At 34.2% G+C, this 19272-nt stretch overlaps 1 protein-coding gene across 1 annotated transcript; it reads left to right on the top strand.

The window, feature by feature from the left end:
- LOC105167577 (anthocyanidin 3-O-glucosyltransferase 2-like) lies at positions 13101–19272 on the top strand. Its single transcript, XM_011087351.2, has 2 exons — positions 13101–13273; positions 17805–19272. Exons 1-2 carry the CDS (start codon positions 13135–13137, stop codon positions 19172–19174), a joined length of 1509 nt encoding a protein of 502 aa, XP_011085653.1. The 5' UTR covers positions 13101–13134; the 3' UTR covers positions 19175–19272.

The raw sequence follows: 19272 nt of genomic DNA, 5'->3' as shown, positions 1-19272 counted from the left end.
ATTAATTTATATATGAAGTAAGAGCAATGAACTATTATTAATTGAATTAAATTGATTACAATTATTTTTGTGAGATATCAATATCTAACAAAAATCATTACAATAATCATACTTTGATCAATAATATTAAATAAATTAAATCTAACCAATACCTACTATTCAATAGACACAACATCCCATCCATAAAGTGGGATTCAGACCCATGACCTCTAAGGTCAAAAGGTTTAAACTTCGCCAACTAAGTTAGGCCTTGTTGTCACCTGATTCATTTATTATTATAAGCAAATGGAGCTTGAAATGTACATCGATTCAATCTTTTCTTTCTGTGTTCTAATGAAGAAGAAAGATTTAAAAAAATGAGAAACAAAGAGGTTTAATGCAATTTATCTTCGTATGATATTGCGAACGAGTAAATTACCCCTATGAAAATATAATAGTGATTTACTCCCTTATATTTTTCAAAATGAAACAATTTACCCCCTTATACAGGGAGGCAAATTGTTTCATTTTAAAAAATACTTCCTATATTGTATATATTTTCTCTTTTTTGTTTTCGACATACAAATATAGTGTCTGGCATATGATATTGCATGAGGTGATTTATTGAAGTATTGGAATCCATCAAAGGGCTAATTGTGTGTTCTTGCTATATATCATAATCATTACTGAGGAAAGCTTTGAGCCTTTGTTCAGTTTCGTTTCCATTCTCAGTATTCAGTTCTTTCAGATAGTGAAAAGTGAAAAGTTAAAATATATTTGTTTATATATATCCTTATTGGAATTAATTTTACCATCATCTTCATTTCAATCATTACTTCTGTCTATACCTACATACACTTTTAGAGCTTTTTGAATCAATACCATGAATAAATTAACAAAGTTTTTTTTTTTTTTTTTTATAATGTATTGATATTGATGTGTTCAAAAAATATATAGGTTTAATAAATATGAATTATTGTTCAAAACTTGAGTCGAAGTGAATGCAAATCCTGAAGGGACTTGCAAAAAAGGCGTTAGCACTCCAACGCTTAAATTAGTATTGGATTCGAGATCAAATAAAGCAAAAAGTAAGTGAATTTAATTAAAAATCGAAATATGGAGAATAAAGTTGGTAAAAAGTGTAAGAGCGTGTGATAATATGCCTAGAGATAGTTTAGAAAGTAAGAGATGTGTCCAGAAAGTGAGAGGGGCATCTAGAGAGTGAAAAAGGTGTCCTCCGTATAGAGGAGTTATTTATATTTATCAGGGGAATGCCCCCATCCATTGGGGGTGTATCCCACTCCTAAGAATCTTGCAAAATTGGTTGGGATGGTTGAGATAAGGGATAAATCATCCTTATTCGTAGTTAGGAGTGTTTTAGTAGGAGTTCTCATTGTCTTTGAAGACTTGTCGTCTGCAAGGAGTCCCAGCCGCCAAGGAGGTCCTCCTTGCCAGGACTGATGTGGTCCTCCTTGCCAGGCTGATGTGTCCTCCTTTTGGGCCGAATATTTTGTCGGACTTTAATCATGGTCCGAGCCGTGGGATGTCCTGGGCCTCCTTCCTTCTACCTGGAACTTGGGCTGTTTGGGGCTGCCTAATTAGACTGTGGGCTGGGGCCAACCTTAGCCTCCTTGGAGCATTATGGGGGTGGATATCCTGGGCCTCCCCAGGGGTACCGTGGGCCTTCCGTTTCTTTCTTCTTTGGGCTATTTAGGCCTATTTGGGCCGGCTTATTTTATGCACATCAGTAGCCTCCCACTCTAATAAGTGGAGATTTTGATACTTATTAAAATATACGTCTTTAGAGGTGAGGTCCGAAGAAGGAACATATTTCTTCGAATTCCTGCAAAGAATGTTAGTAGCATAGGCATGCTTAAAAATAATAATAAAGGAAAAAAAAACTTACTTCGTGCCTGCATGGAGCAAAACTTTTTATAAAGGTGCCTCCACGACAAATGGCTTAAAGGGTGCCTTTTGAGCCTACTCTGGTATAGGACTTTATTTTTTTTGCAAGAGGATATATATATATATATATATATATATATATATATTACGAATGGGTCTTACATGGAGCAAAATTATTGTGCCTCCTTGGAGGAGGGCTTATTTAAGGGAGGCCTCCTTGGATAGGACTTAAGGACCTCACCGAAGGAAGAATAAGGTATCCGCCAGAAGTGGGGCTTAGATGCCTCTGCAAAGGAGGACTTAGGACAAAGCTTACAAGTTCCCCAAAGAAGAACCTAAGTGCCTGTCAGAACCTTGGGTGCCTCCACGGAGTAGGGCCTCTGTGCCTGTATGGAAGACAGGATGTTTTATGAGCAGGTGCGTGCTTGGGGGTAGGGCTTTAATTTGAGAAGGATGCCTCCCTCGTGAAATCTCTACAAGAAGGCACATGTTAGCACATCGAAGGTGGTAAAATAAACCTCCAAGATTATTAAGTTAAAATATCACAGATATTCCCTGAGGGAAGCTTATATGTGAAGATTTAATCGCTGAGGGAGATGCCTGCCTAGGGGCAAGGCTTATTCCGTAAGGATTCTTACTTGGGGGCAAGCAAAAAGTAAGTGAATTTAATTAATAATCGCGATATGGTGAATAAAGTTGGTGAAAAGTGTAAGAAACATGATAATATGCTTAGAGATAGTTTAGAGAGTAAGAGAGGTGTCTAGAGAGTGAGAAATGTGTCCTCCGTAATGAGGAGTAAACCTATATTTATAGGGCGAGCGCTCCAATCTGCTGGGGCTGTATCTCAGTCCTGAGAATCTTGCGAAAATTGGTTTGTATGGTTGAAATAAGGAATACATCATCCTTATCCGTAGTTAAAATGCTTTAGTAGGAGTCCTAATTGTCCACGACATCCCTCGTCTGCAAGGAGTTCCAGCCGCTAGGGAGGTTCTCCTTGCTAGGGCTAATGTGGTCCAAGGTGGCTGCTGACACTGGATTGATGAGGTGTCACGTAGAGAGTGGGCTGCCAAATGTGTGGGCCTTTTGGATCGAATGTTTTGTCGGACTTTAATCATGGTCTGAGTCGGAAGATGTCTTGAGCCTAGTTGGTGCCTGCATGGATCAAGGCTTTTTATGAAGGTGCCTCTATGGAGGAGGGCTTAAAGACTGCCTTTTGTACCTAATGTGGTGTAAGGCTTTATTTTTCTGCAAAAGACTGTTAGTAATAATGACATATATATATTACGAATAGGTCTTCATGGAGAAAAATTATTGTGCCTCCTCGAAGGAGAGCTTATTTGAGGGGGGGGGCCTCCTTAAAACAGGATTTAAAGACCTCATCAAAGGAAGAATAAGGTGTCCTCCAGAAGCAGGGTTTAAATGCCTCTACTGAGGAAGCTTAGGTCCTGCACGGTACAGAGCTTACAAGTCTCCTAGAGAAGGACATAAATGCTTGCCTGAAGGAGAGCTGGGGTGCCTCCACAGAGGAAGGCATGCGCTTGTGTGGAAGACAAGACTTTTTATGGGTGGGTGCCTGTCTAGGGGTAGGGCTTTAATCTAAGAAGTTTGAGAAGGATGCCTCCCTTGTGAAATCTCTACAGTAAGATACATGTTAACTTATTGAATGTGGTAAAATAAATCTTCAAGATTATTAAGTTAAAATATTACAAACACCCCTGAGGGAAGCTTGTATGTGAAGATTTATTGGCTGGGGAGATGCCTGTCTAGGGGCAAGGCTTATTCCATGAAGGATGCCTACATAGGGGTAAGGCTTTATTCTGTGGAGGATGCCTGCTAGGGGACATGCTTCTTGTCTAAGGGGGCAAATTTGGGGCGGTTTTTGGAACTTTTTTTTTTTTTGCTTCCGAACAGTTTCCGAAACACAGAACTTATTTGGTGCGGAATTTGAAATGGTTTTGGAACAGATAGAAATCCGTCCTTACAGTCGGCGTTACAAAAATTTAGGAACGGTTTAAAAAAAACTATTCCAAATTGGGACGGTAACTGTACTGGTCCTTGTAAACCGTTCCAAATATCGAATTTGTCAAAAATTATTTTAATTTTGGAATTGGAATGGTTAGGGACGGTTTTAGGAGCGGATAATTTATTTTTATCGATGAATTTTTGGAACAGATATTGTAATACTCGTGCAGAAATTTTGGAATTATTTTTTTTAATTGGGATTAATTTAGGAACGATTTTTTGAACTGTATATTACAACAGATTTAGGAACGGGTTAGTGAATTAGGAACATGTTTGTAGAAATATTTTAGTAATGGTATTAGGAACGATTCTGAATAATTTGGAACACATTTTAGATACTGATTAGTAATTGTACTTGGAATAGTTATCTATTAATTTGGAACACCTATTTGAAATGGTTTTACCAATTGTATTTAGAACGGTTTATCCAATTTAGGAACACTTTGTTGGGATGGTCTTTGTCGCGGTTTCTGGAACTGGTTTTACTAAAATTTGCCACGTCATTTATGCCCAAAGGGCCTGCTTTGGCTAGGAAGCGATCCAAGTGATCTTAGGATCTCCTGTTCCATCATACTCTCGAGCTTGATACCGGGGTTGGATGGTTTTGGCTAAGACGTTGATGCCAAAGGGCTGCATCACGGGGGTGCAACTTCGAGAGAGATTGCTTGCATGTCTCCCCATCCTCCTAGGATTTGCAACCGTGGAAGGATTGTGGGTTTGCTCTTTCCGATAAGCTTTCTATTTCTCTTGCTTGTGCATCCCGAGGAGGAGGTGGAGGTTGATTGTTGTTTTCTGATCAGGAAGCCCAGTTGTTTGCCTCCTCCTCATGGTGCATATCCTCTTTAGCGACCTCAGGCCTCTGTCCCAATTCTCAGTAGCTAAAGCAGCATCTTTGGCTTTGCTGGTATGGTGAAGGCTCAACGATGTATTGGGTCATTGCCCCGTGAAGTAGCTTGAGTACAAGTGTCCTCGGCTATTGGTGAAGTGCTTCATATGTCATTTGAATCCATAGTTGAAGGGGCAGAACATCAAATCCTTCTTGCTCCCGGTCTCCTTGGGCGCCAACTTGCTTGTCTAAAATGTTCTTGGCAAGGAGTCTCTTGTTGGTTGACAACAGAAAATGCTCTTATTGTAAAGAGGTCTATTTTTTCATACATTTATTTTTAAATAATTTTATTCCGAGTGATTTTATGTTTTAAGTATTTTATTGTTTTATATTAATTTCATATAAGTAGTATTTTAATTTGTTAATATAATGTGTTGCTAATAATTTTGTGTTTGTTCATATTTATAATATAAAGTAAATATCTACGCTATAATTACTTTTTCATGTGTGATGTGCATAAAAATGGACTGGCCAAAAGAGACCCAAGTGGTTCAAAAAGAAGAAAGAAATTAGAAGCCCACAACACTCCACGAAAACCCAGCTTATGAGAGGCCCGTAACACCCTATGAGGCCCAATGGGACCTAGCAAGCGGCCCTAACGAGTATCCTCAGAGAACAAATTGGCAAAGGGAGGCTCAGCAGGCCCTCAGGGACATGTAACTCCCTCAGAGAGAAGGACTCAAAACTAACATATTCCAACAACCTCCCCAGAATTTAGGAAAAATTCCCCAACTACACCTCAAATCCAAAGGAAATCAACACACACCAAAATGAGAGAGATCAATCTTATCCAACAATTATGAGGCCACGATCCCCCCAAATTAGTGACCTCCTCCTAACATTGTTGTTGTTTATAAATAGGGACATCCCCCAACAGGAGAAGGAGATACAAGGTCAAAAGATGCACGTCTAGAAGGAGAATTGACCTTTATACATTTATCCACACACGACTAGATCTATACAATCTTATTCACACGACCAGAAGGACCTCCTCCAGAAAGGACACGACATGAGGGACATCCTTCTCACCTTTTTTGCTACTATATCTTGTAATTCTTCGTACTTAGAGCTTTGATTCCATATCAATCTCTCTTGTACACCCAAACTCAAGCAATAACACTCTCTTCTTTACTTATTTCACCATTTTTACCTTCTAAAACTTGTTTCATCACTTCCCACCACAAGTGGGTCGAGCACCTCGCATCATTTATTTGGTACATGCATATTTTGAACCCATCATTGGCACCGTCTGTGAGAACATTGATGTAAGATTTGAGATCCATGGAAGCTACCAACAAGGGAGCTAACACCTCTTTCGGAAGGATGGTCTCCATCATGCTGGAGGACCTCTCACTGATGATTACTACCCCATTCAAGGCCCAACTTTAGCAGCCCCACCATTTTCTTTACTTAATTCTAATGTCTACTAATCCACTTTTCAATGTGCAGCGCCCCTTGAGACAAGACGTCCCCGAAAGAGCAGGAGAGCATCCCCCCTCAGCGAATAATCTTCACATACAAGCTTCCTTGGGGGAGTATCCTTAATATTTCAACTTAATAATCTTGGAGGTCTATTTGCACCTTCGTTGTGCTAATATGTGTCTTCTTGTAGGGATTTCACGATGGATACTTCTCCAAACCTCTAGCCAAAAATCCCCCCCTCCCTCGAGGGAGCATCATTCAACATAACGCCATGTCTTCCATACAGGCACAGAGACACTCCTCTGTGGAGGCACCCCGCCTCCTTCGAGCAGGCAATTAGGTCCTTCTCTAGGGGACTTGTAAGCTCTTCCCCATGCAGGCACTTAAGCCCTCATTCGCATAGGCATCTAAGCCCTACTTCCGACGGACACCTTATTCTTCCTCCGATGAGGTCCCTAACTCCTGCTCAAAGTAAGCTCCCTCAAATAAGCCCTCCAAGGAGGAGGCACAATAATCCCGCTCTGTGCAAGACCTATTCATAATATATTTACATCTTTATTATTAACATTCTATTGTAGAAAAATAAAATCCTACACCGGAGTAGGCATAAAAAGCACTCCTTAAGGCCTCCTCGATGGAGACACTTTCATAAAAAGTCGTGCTTCGTGGAGACATGAAGTAATTCTTCTTTCTGAGCAGGCCTATGCTACTAACATTCTTTGCAAGAATTCACAAAAAAAAAAAAAAAAACCTCTTTTCAGGCCAGTCTCTTATCTCAAAGATACCTAGTCTAATAAGTATAAAAAATCTCCACATATTACAGTGTGGGGTTACTGATGCGCATAAGAATAGGATGGCCCAAAGAGGACCAAATGGTCCAAAAAGAATAAAGAAACGAGAGGCCCATGACGCTATAAGGAAACCCAGGTCATGAGAGACTTGTTACACCCTATGAGGCTCAAAGGGACCTGGCAGGAAGCCTTAGCAGGTATCCCCGAAAACACAGATTGGCAAAGGGAGACCCAGCAGGCTCTCAGGAACATGTGGCTCATCTAGAGAGAAGGAATTCGAACCCTAATAGACTCCAACAGCCTCCCCCGAATTTGGGGGTTATCCTACTATAAAAAAATCATTTTATTGAAACGACTTTAGTAATGACTTTTTTTTTTTTTTGGTAATGACTTTTTTATTTGTAACGGAAAGGCCTACCGCGACCAAACGAGCGTTACAAAATATTTTTAACGGTTTTGCAAAATATCATTGCAATTTGTAACAATCATTGAAAAGGCCTCTGGTGGGCTGTTACAAACCTGGTGACATGAAAAAATATAAATTCTGAACTGCTTTTATAATGGCTCTATTGAATTTGATTTAATTGTTATTGTAACGGCCTTTGCCACTGCTTTTGTAACCGCCTTTTTCACTGCTTTTGTAACGATTTTTGGAAGGGCTTTTTGCAAAATTTGTAACTGTTTTCCGCACAGCCTTTGTAACGGCCTAACGATTTTATATATTCTTGGTGTATTACAAAAGTCGGTACAAATGTAGTTACAAAAACTATTATTTATTTTAATTAATATATTTTAATATTTATTTTTGTAAAATTAACTAATAAAGTTATATAAAAAACACATAATATAACAAAAATAATAATAATTTAATTACAAAAATAAAAATATTATTACAAAATTATATTTTTATAAAATACAAAACAAAATCCTAATCCAAATTATTATCTCCAACGGCCACGTGTTCATTGTCGTCTCCGTCAGGTGCGGGGATCAGCTACAGGCTGAGGCGCTAGATGATTGGGCCAGTTCGGGTTGATGCTTCTGATGTAGTGCTCGAGTGCCAACACTCGGGGGAGGCGGAGCACCAATCGTCATTATCTAATTTCAAAATTTTTAAATCTCATTATTGATAAAATTTTACAAACTTTAACATATAAAAACACATAATTGCATTGTAGTCCATAATTTTGTCATAATTTTATTAAAACTCCTATTTTGCAAAAATTACATTAAGGTCTTCTAATTTCCTAAAATTACATTGTAGTCCATAAATTTTTAATAATTCTATTAAATTTCTTATTTTTCAAAAATTGCTTGAAGGTCCTCTAACTTCCTAAAAATTTTATTTTTGTGCATATTTTTCCTAAAATGAGACTAAAACCCAACAATTATCCTAGTTGATTGTCATTTTATTTTCTGAAATTTTCAGAAATTCACAATAATTTCTGAAAATAATTTTAAAAAATAGAAATTAGCTATCATAAATAGTTATCTACCATTGTTAGAAATTTAAAAATAATAAAAAAATGAAAAAAAAATTCATTTGGGTGATTTATACAATGAATTATACACGAATTTCAAAATTCGAATTAATCATGGAATTAATCAATTACACAAAAAAATTACAATAATTTCATCAATAATTAACAAAACAGTAATTCACACACAGAAATTAAAAAAAAAAAACAAATTTACAAAATTCCATGATTAAGAAACATTAATTCACAGAAAATTAACAAAATTAAGAGAAAATTCACATCATTAAGAAACATAAATATTCACACACAAAACATTAAAGAAACAGTTTATATTCACAAAAATTAATGAATAAAAAATTAATTAACAAAATTGCATTTAACAAAAAATTATTTACAATAATTTAGTTAACAATTTTATATTTCTAAAATGGGGGAATCGGGGGCTGGGTGGGGGTACCTGGACTGCGGCGAGTGGGCGGGGACAGCGGCGGAGACGAGCTGTGCTGATGTGTGTGTGAGAGAGAGAGAGAGGAAAAGAACAAATCTATAAGTGTTTATATATTTTTAATTTTTGGAACGGCAAAAAACCGTTATAAAGGGAGTTAAAATATTTGAAAAATCATTACAAAAGCCGCCCAACAAGATGCTCAATTTCACCTGCTATTGCCGGATCATTTTCATTTTTAATTAGAAGAAGGTAATTTACCAAAGGTACCGAATGAGCTATCCCCTCATTCTTTCACCAGTTGCCTTAGTCTTTTGTTAGCGGCTTTAAACTGTGGGCATGTGCGATCTGCCGTCTGCTATAAGCTCCTCCGCATGAAGGGTAATAGTTCCCGTTGCACATTTTATGTAAGTCCGCTTTCTTTGAAAAGAATTAAAGCTGAAAGCGCCGACGTTACAAAGATTTGGTCTTGTAAAAAGTCGTTACAAAATGTGAATACGAAGTCATTCTGTTAAAAGCAGTTACAAAAGTTGTTGTAAAGTGAATTCCAAAATAAATTATTTTTAATGAAATTGTCTGAAAAAAATAAATTGTTGTTTTCGACGATTTAATGCTGTGGAAACGTATCATTGTACTGGAACAATATAATTAAAATATATTAAAAAAATAAAAAATTTTATTTGACATTGATACATATATGCAGTATGCAATAAATTTGTATATTCATAAATGTTAGTATTACATTGATGTAACTATTATCTTACAGTGTTGAACTGCATGGGTTAATCAGGTCGTCAAAATTAAGATCCAGCCGTCAGATATGATCACACTTATGAAAGAATCCATTTGGCCAAGTTGTAGTCTTATTGAGTATATGGATTTTAATATATCGTTCCTAGAAGGTAATAGCAAAGTTCAGTGATTTAAAATCACACCGTCTGATAGATTTCATTGACACATTCTTGTACACATTTAAATTTGGTATGAATCGAGTTCTTAAATGTAAGGATATCGTATTTTTCAATCTGAATTTTTGAAATGGCTGATTTTCTGTAACTGCTTTTGTAATGGCCGGTGTAATTTACATTTGTAATGGCCTTTATAACAACATTTGTAACGGCCAATCGAATTTAAAATTCCCACCATTGTTTTTAATTTCGTTTCAGAAATATTAATTTGTAACGGCTTTTGTAATAGCCAAATAATTTGGTTGTTACAAGTACCATTTCCTGCCATTTTTGCCGCCTTCCTTTGGAACAACTATTGTAGCAGTTTCTTATTAATTTGGTTGTTCTGAAGATTAAATTATTTTATACCGTCTCTTGTAACAGCCTTTGAAACTCTTCATATTATGTTATTTTGTAGTGGCTTTTGTAATGGCCTCTAATAAAAAATCCGTTTCAATTGTCATGGTTTTTGTAATACTGTTTTTTTGTATATTTTTCCTCGCTTTTTCCGACTGCCATTGTAACGACTCCTTATTTTACCTAAAAGCCGTTACAAAAATTATAGCAAATTAGTAACGATCAATAAATTGTAATGGTTTTACGCACACCGTATATTTGTAACGACTTTAGTAACAGTTATGGCCGTTACAAAATAATATATTTTTATCACCCCCTCAATGACGTCAACACGTCCAATTCGTTACAAAATCGTTACCCACACGGCCGTTACAAGAAAGCCATTACAAATTCCGCCTTTTTTATAGTATCCCCCAACTACCCCTCAAATCTGAAGGGGATCGACCAACACTAGATTTGAGAGATATCAATCTTATCCAACAATTATGAGGCCATGATCCCCCCAAAATCTGTGACCACCTCCAACAAACCTTGTTGTTGTTTATAAATAGGGACTTCCCTCAGCAGAAGAAAAAAAATACAAGATCAAAATATGCAAGACCAGAAGGAGACTTGACCTTCATACATTCATCTACACACGACCAGATCCACACAATTATATTCACACAACCAGAAGGATCTGCTCCAGAAAGGACACGACAGGAAGGGACATCCTTCTCACTTTTTTTGCTACCATATTAGCTTAAAATAACCTAATAATTCGTACTTAGAGCTTTGATTCTGTATCAATCTCTATTGTATACCCAAACTCAAGCAATAACGCACTTCTTTACTTATTTCACCATCTTTATCTGGCACTTGTTTCATCAGTTCCTACTTTCAAGTAGCCCGAGCACCTTGCATCATTTATTCAATACATGTGTTTTTTGAACACATCAATGTGGGATACAATATAGGTCAAAAGTGACATTTTTTATTTTAGAGGGACTTTTTTTTTTATTCAATTTATCATTTAAATATTCTCTATTTATGTTATCACATCGGAAATATTCTTCCACGTATATTTCTAATATGATTATTGTATTTCATTAGTATAATAATCGGCACATGTAGTTCCCACGAACATATAAAAAAGAATTATGGTGTGAGATGATAGAAAAAAAAATTGTGAAAAGAAACTAATTGTTATTGTAACTTATAATAAACATGGAAAGTAAGAGAAACATTGAGTAATGGATTTCAGGAGACAAAATATAATTGTAAGATTATTAAAAAACATTGTTGATACAACCTCAGTTAGTTTTCTTAAAGCGCCAAGCAAAGGAAGTGGGTCCTATTTAGTAACCTAGTAGGTCTGGTCTTATTGGTCCATGAACAATGTGCCAAGCCCATTATTTCTATACTAACGTGGCAAACCCAAAACTAGTACAATGCGGCAGAATGACTCATCAAATAGTCAGGATTCCATGTCATACATATTTCTAACATTTTGGGACATATCGTACTGAAAAGTTATTAACAAACTCCCACTAGATTTGCAACGACTAACCTATCAATAATAGGTAAACAGATTCAGCAGCTCCGGTTGACTGGGCATGACTCACTTAAATGGTCATATCTCTGTCGAGATAAATCCAAATCTCAATTAGCTTTCAAACGGTGTATTACTTGTAGCAACTAACATCAAATTTTTTTTTTCAGTCAGCCTATAAATAAATGTCGTGTGCAGTCATAATGGTAACTTATGTCACAAATTCTCACACTCTTTATAGTTATAGAATAAAAAATATAATTTTTCTGATAAATAATTTTACGTTTTAAAATATATTATAAAAAATATTATTTTTAAACAAACAAATCATAACATAAATGAAAAAAATAAAAAAATAATTTAAAGGTATTATGGATATAACAAAAAAAAATGTAGTAGTCCAACGTTTGTGAGCAAAAAGTGACTTTTTTTTTAATACTAACTGTTATGGCACGCGTTTCTTGCGTGCATATAATAAATAAATATTTACGCTTTAAAATATATTATACATAAGAATTATAAGATATGTAAACCAACACATCATATTTAAAAATAATAAATAAAATAAAATTAATTTAGAAATATTATCGACCAAAAAAAAATTGGTGTGAGTGAATCATATTAGTATAGTTAAATAGTATAGATCATATCAATGATGAGAATAAGAATTTAAGTGGGGGTGGTTGAAAATACATTAGGATATTTTTGATAATTTAAAAACATAGTGTCACGGTGTAAATAATCATCATTTGTACGTAAAAATATCCTTTTTCTTTTAATATAATATCAAAGTATAGATTAGTATAGACTTAAAAAATATATATTATTCTAAATAAAAATTTAAATTATACTTACAACCTCTTTAAAAATTCATCTTTACACCTGTTACCTTTTTATTAGGGTTTGGACGAAAACGCTGACAGTAACAAAAAAAGTTTACATATATTCTTAATTTTGCTTCTCATATAACATTTTATGTATATTTTTGTACTTATAAATAAATAAATATAACATATATATAGAGAGAGAGAACGATGTTAACATCGTTACAATTTTTCTGTTATAAGTACAAAATTATTATATGAGAATCTCAAATGAGAGATAAATTTGAAAATTTATGCAAACTTTTTGCTAATGTCAGCATTTTTCGTCGAAACCCTAACGAAAGGGGGTCAAGTGTAAATAGTGAAATTTCGAAGAGAGTTTAAGTATAATTTTAAATTTTTTTTGAGGAAAAGTATAATTTCGCACTTTTTTGGGGGTTTAAATGTAATTAATTCTTATTAGAAAAACATCATCAAGAACTTCTTTATATATATATAAGCATAAATGATTTGTCATACCCCATTACTACTAGATCGAAACATAGGGATGCTGGCGGAGGCGGAGGCGGAGGCGGAGTCTGAAGCTCATCTGCAGCTGGTTCTCATCCCATGGCCGGTGATGGGCCACGTTCAAATCGTGGAGTTCGCCAAGCTCATCATCACCCGTCAATACCTTCTCCTTCCTGGTAAGTTTCCGACAATAAACCAACTTATTACATAATATTTTTCTTTTTTTTTTTCTGAATTTTTCAATAGAAATTTTGCACTAATTATCCAAACTAAATTAGCACTTACTTGCACAAAAAAAGGCGAGTCGTGTGATAGTCATATTTTTCTATAATTAATTATTTTTTTATATTATAGATTTCTTTTATTTATTGCGGAAATTATTATTAGCTTTTTTTAGATTTGGTATAACTACAAATACTCCCTTATTATTTGAAAAAAATATTAATACCCCATAATTTTAACAGCTGTTTTATAATTAACTCAACCCATTATTCTCGATCCATTAGGTTGTCATCCACTTTTGTGATGAAATGATCAAAATATTATTGTATATTGTGAATTATAATTTTATTTATTTTCTTACGAATTTTTTGGAACTTTTTCTTGCACTAAGTGGACGGTTTTTCAAATTTTTCCACCCACATCATATATTTTGTTTACATATTTTCTATTTTTTAAATATAATAACAATAAAATTGATAATTCCAGACATCTATTCAAGAATTACATAATTTCATCAAGTATTAGAGAATATTGATAATTTTTAAAACAACAAAAGGTATTTGTGATAATGTCAACATTTAGAAGAGTCCATCGTAATTTATCCATATTTATATCATAATTTAATTATCATATGGTTGTTTCTTGGATATAAAGGAGGTTTAGAGAGAAGTTTTTGCTATCTATAAAGGTAGGGAAAAGCATTATTTTAGTCCGCTAAATATGCCTAATTTTAATTTTAGTCCGATAATTATGTCCATTTTTGTTTAGGTCCAGTAACTTATAAAATTATTTACTTTTAGTCCTCTAGCAGATTTTCGGACAATTTTACCCCTATGAGTGCATATGGACTAAAACTGCCTTTCAAAAATTGCATAGGGGTAAAATTGTTCGAAAATCTGTCAGAGGACTAAAAGTAAGCACTTTCGTAAGTTACTGGACCTAAACAAAAATGGGCATAGTTATCGGACTAAAATTAAAATTAGGCATACTTAGCGGACTAAAATAATATTTTTCCCATAAAGGTACGAAAGATATATATTGTTAAATTATAATATAATAATATAAAAAATGAGATCATGATATTGTTAAATATGATCTTGACATAATTTTCTTATTATGTCTTTAGAACCATATTCTTCATTAATAATAAAGTTAGATTAGGTTAGATTTGTATTCTTTTTATTGAATTTATTTGAAATATTCTCTAATTTAATTTAATCATTTTAACCCCATTAGTGTCGGATATTATAAATAAAGGGTCAGACAATTATCTCGACATCTCTTGAAATTAAATTTAATTACACAAATACCCCATAATTTTTATAAAATTATAAATATACCCCCTTAGGGGGTGTCGATGTATTTCTCTTCAAAGGATTGTGTTTGTAACCTTTTGGCTTTCCGGGAGGTATAGATTACAATTACAATCTATGCACGTGTCATTCTAATTTTACAAGAAGCACGAAATGTTTGTATAATTAGACATGACTTTACAGGTAAATCACAATAGGCTCATTTGAAGTTTGTCATAATTACAAATACCTTCTCATTATTTAAAAAATTATAAGTACCTTATTGAAAATACAGATACATTAAGCAATATCCCTTGTGACAACTCATTGTAGGGGGGTACTTGTTATGATATTTGTAGATATTTATAATTTTTTAAGTAATAAGTGAGTATTTGCAATTATGATAAATTTTAAGGAGTTTGTTGTAATTTATGCTAACTTTAAGGATAGAGGTACAATTTGTCCATATTTTTGCACATGTTTGTTTGGGATTGGGCCCCCAAAATAATGACATTGGGATCTATGCTGTTTCTGAATAGAAGTATTGAATTCCGGCGAATCCAATGCCAGCACGATTTCAGCAAAGAGTGAAGGCACTGGGTCCCACACGGCTTTTTTTATTTTTATTTTTTAATTAAGATCCCACGGCTTTCAAGACTATTTATGGAGTTTTTATTTATAAATTAAAAATTGTGGCATGTAATTTTTATATTTATATAATAAAGATTTTTTTGCTTTTTAAAATTATTATTATAAATAAAAATAAAATAAAAAAATTAATATGTTATATTAAAAAAAGGAAAAAAGAAAGAAAAAAATTAATTTATCAATTAATATAAAATTTGAAAGTTAAATTAGTTAGTTTTCTTATTGGTTGAAGGGTATTTTTGGCTTTATAAAAAAATGGTGTAGCGGTGTCATTAACCACCATTTGTGAGTGTAAAGAGTCTTCTTTTTGTACTAGTTGTTGTGGCACGTCGTTACTACGTGCATACAATAAAAAAAATTTCATGCTTTAAAATATATTACAAACAAAAAAATATATAAATCAGTGTATTACATTAATAAAAAGAAAAAAAAATAATTTATCAATTAATGTCAATTTTGAAAAGTTGAATAAATTAATTATTTTGTCAACCATAGTGGTTATTTTCAGAATCTTCACTTTCATAATTAAATAATAAGGTAAATTATAATTTTTTTTCCAAAAATTTGATATAATTATAAATACTTTGAATATTTAATAAAGTTTATATAATTCTTGAATATAAATTGTTTTTGAATCGAATTATTTTTTTAAACTATTCTAAACTTCCTCGTTCTCTAGAGTGTATTCATTTTTTTTTAAAAAAATTATTTTTGAATCGAATTATTTTGACGATTTTTTAAAATAATATTTTAAATTATCACTTTTGAAATCAAAATAAAAAATGGGATTTCAGACTGTTTGACGATTTTACCGATTTATGAAGAAAATAAGATGTTAAAAAAAATGGGTTTTCGGACAGTTTGACGATTTTAACAATTTATGAAGAAAAGAAGTCGTTAAAGACTAGTAAAAAGCTAATAAAATGTAATTGGAATAATTAGAGTCAAATACACAACAATTTAAAAAACATACATAGAAATTGAGTCTTTAAGTAACAAAATGTAACAAGTTTCAAATAATTAAAGCTAAATACACAATAGTTTAAGATATTATACTAGTAAAAGTTTTTAAAAACATCTTGAAAATCAAGTTCCAACTACAATGACATCTGATATACGAAATAATTCTGTAGTAGAAATAAAAAACTTAATGTTAGCACAAGAAATATATATATATATAGGGTGAATAGCAATTTACCCCTGTGAGGTTGAAAATGAGCACATTACCCCCTTATGAAAAAACATAACAATTTACTCTCTTGTACTTTTTAAAATAAAGTAATTTATCTCTTTATACAGGGAGGTAAAGTGCTTCATTTTAAAAAATATGAGGTAAATTGTTGTATCTTAAAAAATATATGGAGGTAAAATCGTTATTTATTTTTTTATATGGGGATAATTTGTTCATTTGTAATATTACAAAGGAATTGCTTGCATTTTTATATATATATATATATATATATATATATATTATCAATAGTACGAATTAATCTTATATGCCATTGAGGCGACGAATGAGAGAACAGAGAATAGGGGTTGAGAAAAACAGACAAGAGAGGGGGGAGGGGGGAGAGAAAAGAGAGAGAAGATGAAGAAAAATGAGAGAGAAAGATGAGGAAGGGCGAAATTCTTACATTATGTTTGGATTAATGTTTTGAATGTTTTTGTTTTGGTGTTTTGGACATATAGAGAGAAAAACAAAGATAAATAAATATGTGTTTTGAGATAGATGGTATGTTTGGATTTGTGTTTTGATATAATATAAAATAGTATAAAATAAGTGGTGTAGATTTGATGTTGGGATTTTGGGAGACAGGAGTTACTATTCATTGTCAAATCATGACTTTGAATAAAAATATATGTGTATGTATATAATATTTTATTTGTTAGTGAAATATAATATATATATTTATGTTAAGAGAAGAATAAAAAATAATAAAAAAAGTAATAAAAAAATTTAAATTACAATTACACATCTAGTGGAGGTGTGCAAAACACAAAACCAGACATAACCTTATGGACTTGGTTTATTATTTTAAAACTTAAACATATTTGTTTGTATAAAGCCTAAATTTAAATTTTATAAAAATGGGCTTTGCAAGATGAATTTTTTATAATATATGAACTTTGACTTTTATAATTTGAATATGAAATTATTTTAAACAATTAATATATTTTATTAAATTATTATATATATAATTCAAAATTTTAATTATATATTGATCAGTGGTGTAGTTCTGATGTAATAGTTTTTTAGTTATAAATCAGAATGAAATCAATATGTGTAGTACGTTTACATTAAAATTTTAAAATTATGATTTAAAAAATAAATCTTAGAAAATATTTCGATTCAATTTGATTCGAACGGTTTGAGACAGGATATAAAATTGGGATTTTAAAAATGTTTTTAACATACTGTTTTTATTAAAAATATATTTCTTCATTAAAATTAAAAAATAAAAATGTGTAGATGTATTTAATTGTTTTGTTTTGTTTTCTAAAATAAATCTATAGTCATAATCCCATTTCTAATTTTCGTATATAGGTAAAACCCTTTCGATCACCGTGCTCCTCATGAAGCTTCCCGACTACATCGACACCGTGAGCAGCTCCTTCGCCGATTTACTCTCCACTGGCCCCGCCACCTGTCGTCTCAACTTCTTCCACCTCCCCCCGACCAATCCAGCCCCCGAATGGAGCTCCAGAACCCGCGGATACTTCATCCACAACCTCGTATTAAGCCAAAAATTAAACGTTGCAAATTTCCTCCAATCACGCAAGGCGGCCGTAGCCGGCCTAGTAGTCGACATGTTGTGCACCACCATGATCGATGTCGCGGAGGAGTTGGGGGTTCCCTCCTACGTGTTTTTCACTTCTCCGGCGAGTTTCCTCGGCGCAATGCTGCATTGCCAGACCCTCCATGATGAAATAAACCAGGACGTGGCCGAGCTGAGGAATGCAGAGTCTGAGGTTTTGGTCCCGAGTTTTGCCAAACCCGTCCCGCCGGAAGTCCTGTCTTTGGTCCTGGTGGACAAGCATTTGTGGCTGGACAGGTTCCTTCACTACGCTCGTGATTATAGGAAAGCTAAGGGCATAATCATCAACACATTCATTGAGCTGGAACCTCATGCGCTCAACTCTTTTTCAGTACTAGACTCAGCATATGGCTCCAAACAGGTCCCTCCGATTTACCCAGTCGGCCCGATTCTGAACCAGGGGCCGTCTCTCAATTCCCATGAAGGCGCATCAGGAATTCTCAAATGGTTGGACGACCAACCTTCATGTTCAGTGGTACTCGTGTGCTTCGGGAGCCAGGGGAGTTTGAACGAAGACCAAGTGCGAGAGCTGGCAACTGGGCTGGAGAAGAGCGGAAGCCGTTTCCTCTGGTCCCTCCGCCGACAATCACCAAAGGACAAAGGAGCAAGTTTCCCGAGCGAGTACACCAGATATGAAGACGTCTTGCCTGAGGGATTCCTCGAAAGGACTGCCAAAACCGGGAAGGTCGTGGGGTGGGTACCCCAGCTGGACGTGCTGTCGCATCCAGCAGTGGGGGGATTCGTCTCGCACTGCGGATGGAACTCAGTGCTGGAGAGCCTGTGGTGCGGGGTGCCCATTGCGACGTGGCCTCTGCATGCAGAGCAGCAGATGAACGCCTTCCAGCTGGTGAGGGAGTTGGGGTTGGCGGTGGAGATTACACTGAGCTATCACGAGAGGAGCGAGAATGGGACGGTGGTGGCGGCCGGAGAAATAGAAAGGGGAATTAGGGAAGTGATGGAGGGTGGGAGTGAGGTGAGGAAGAGAGTGAAGGAGATGAAGGAAAAGAGCAGGATGAGTGTGGTTGAAGGTGGATCTTCTTACCTTTCTTTCAAGAAACTTATTGACCATATGATGACCAATATCTCTAGTAATAATTAATTAAATTCGATTTGTACGAAAAAGTTTTACTAAAATCAAATGTGACTTCGATTTTAGACTCGTTTATAGTGTGATGATTAAGTTATATCTTTTATTTA

Source organism: Sesamum indicum, linkage group LG8 (assembly GCF_000512975.1).
Source record: "Sesamum indicum cultivar Zhongzhi No. 13 linkage group LG8, S_indicum_v1.0, whole genome shotgun sequence".
Lineage (NCBI taxonomy): Eukaryota > Viridiplantae > Streptophyta > Magnoliopsida > Lamiales > Pedaliaceae > Sesamum > Sesamum indicum.
The sequence above is the reverse complement of the archived record's forward strand: the minus strand, read 5'-3'. Positions and strand labels throughout refer to the sequence as shown.

Excerpts from the sequence above, each read along its gene's own strand:
- LOC105167577 (XM_011087351.2), top strand. The coding sequence starts at position 13,135 with ATGCTGGCGGAGGCGGAGGCGGAGGCGGAGTCTGAAGCTCATCTGCAG. Across the intron at positions 13,274-17,804 it reads TCAATACCTTCTCCTTCCTG|GTAAAACCCTTTCGATCACC; the intron begins GTAAGTTTCCGA and ends TTTCGTATATAG.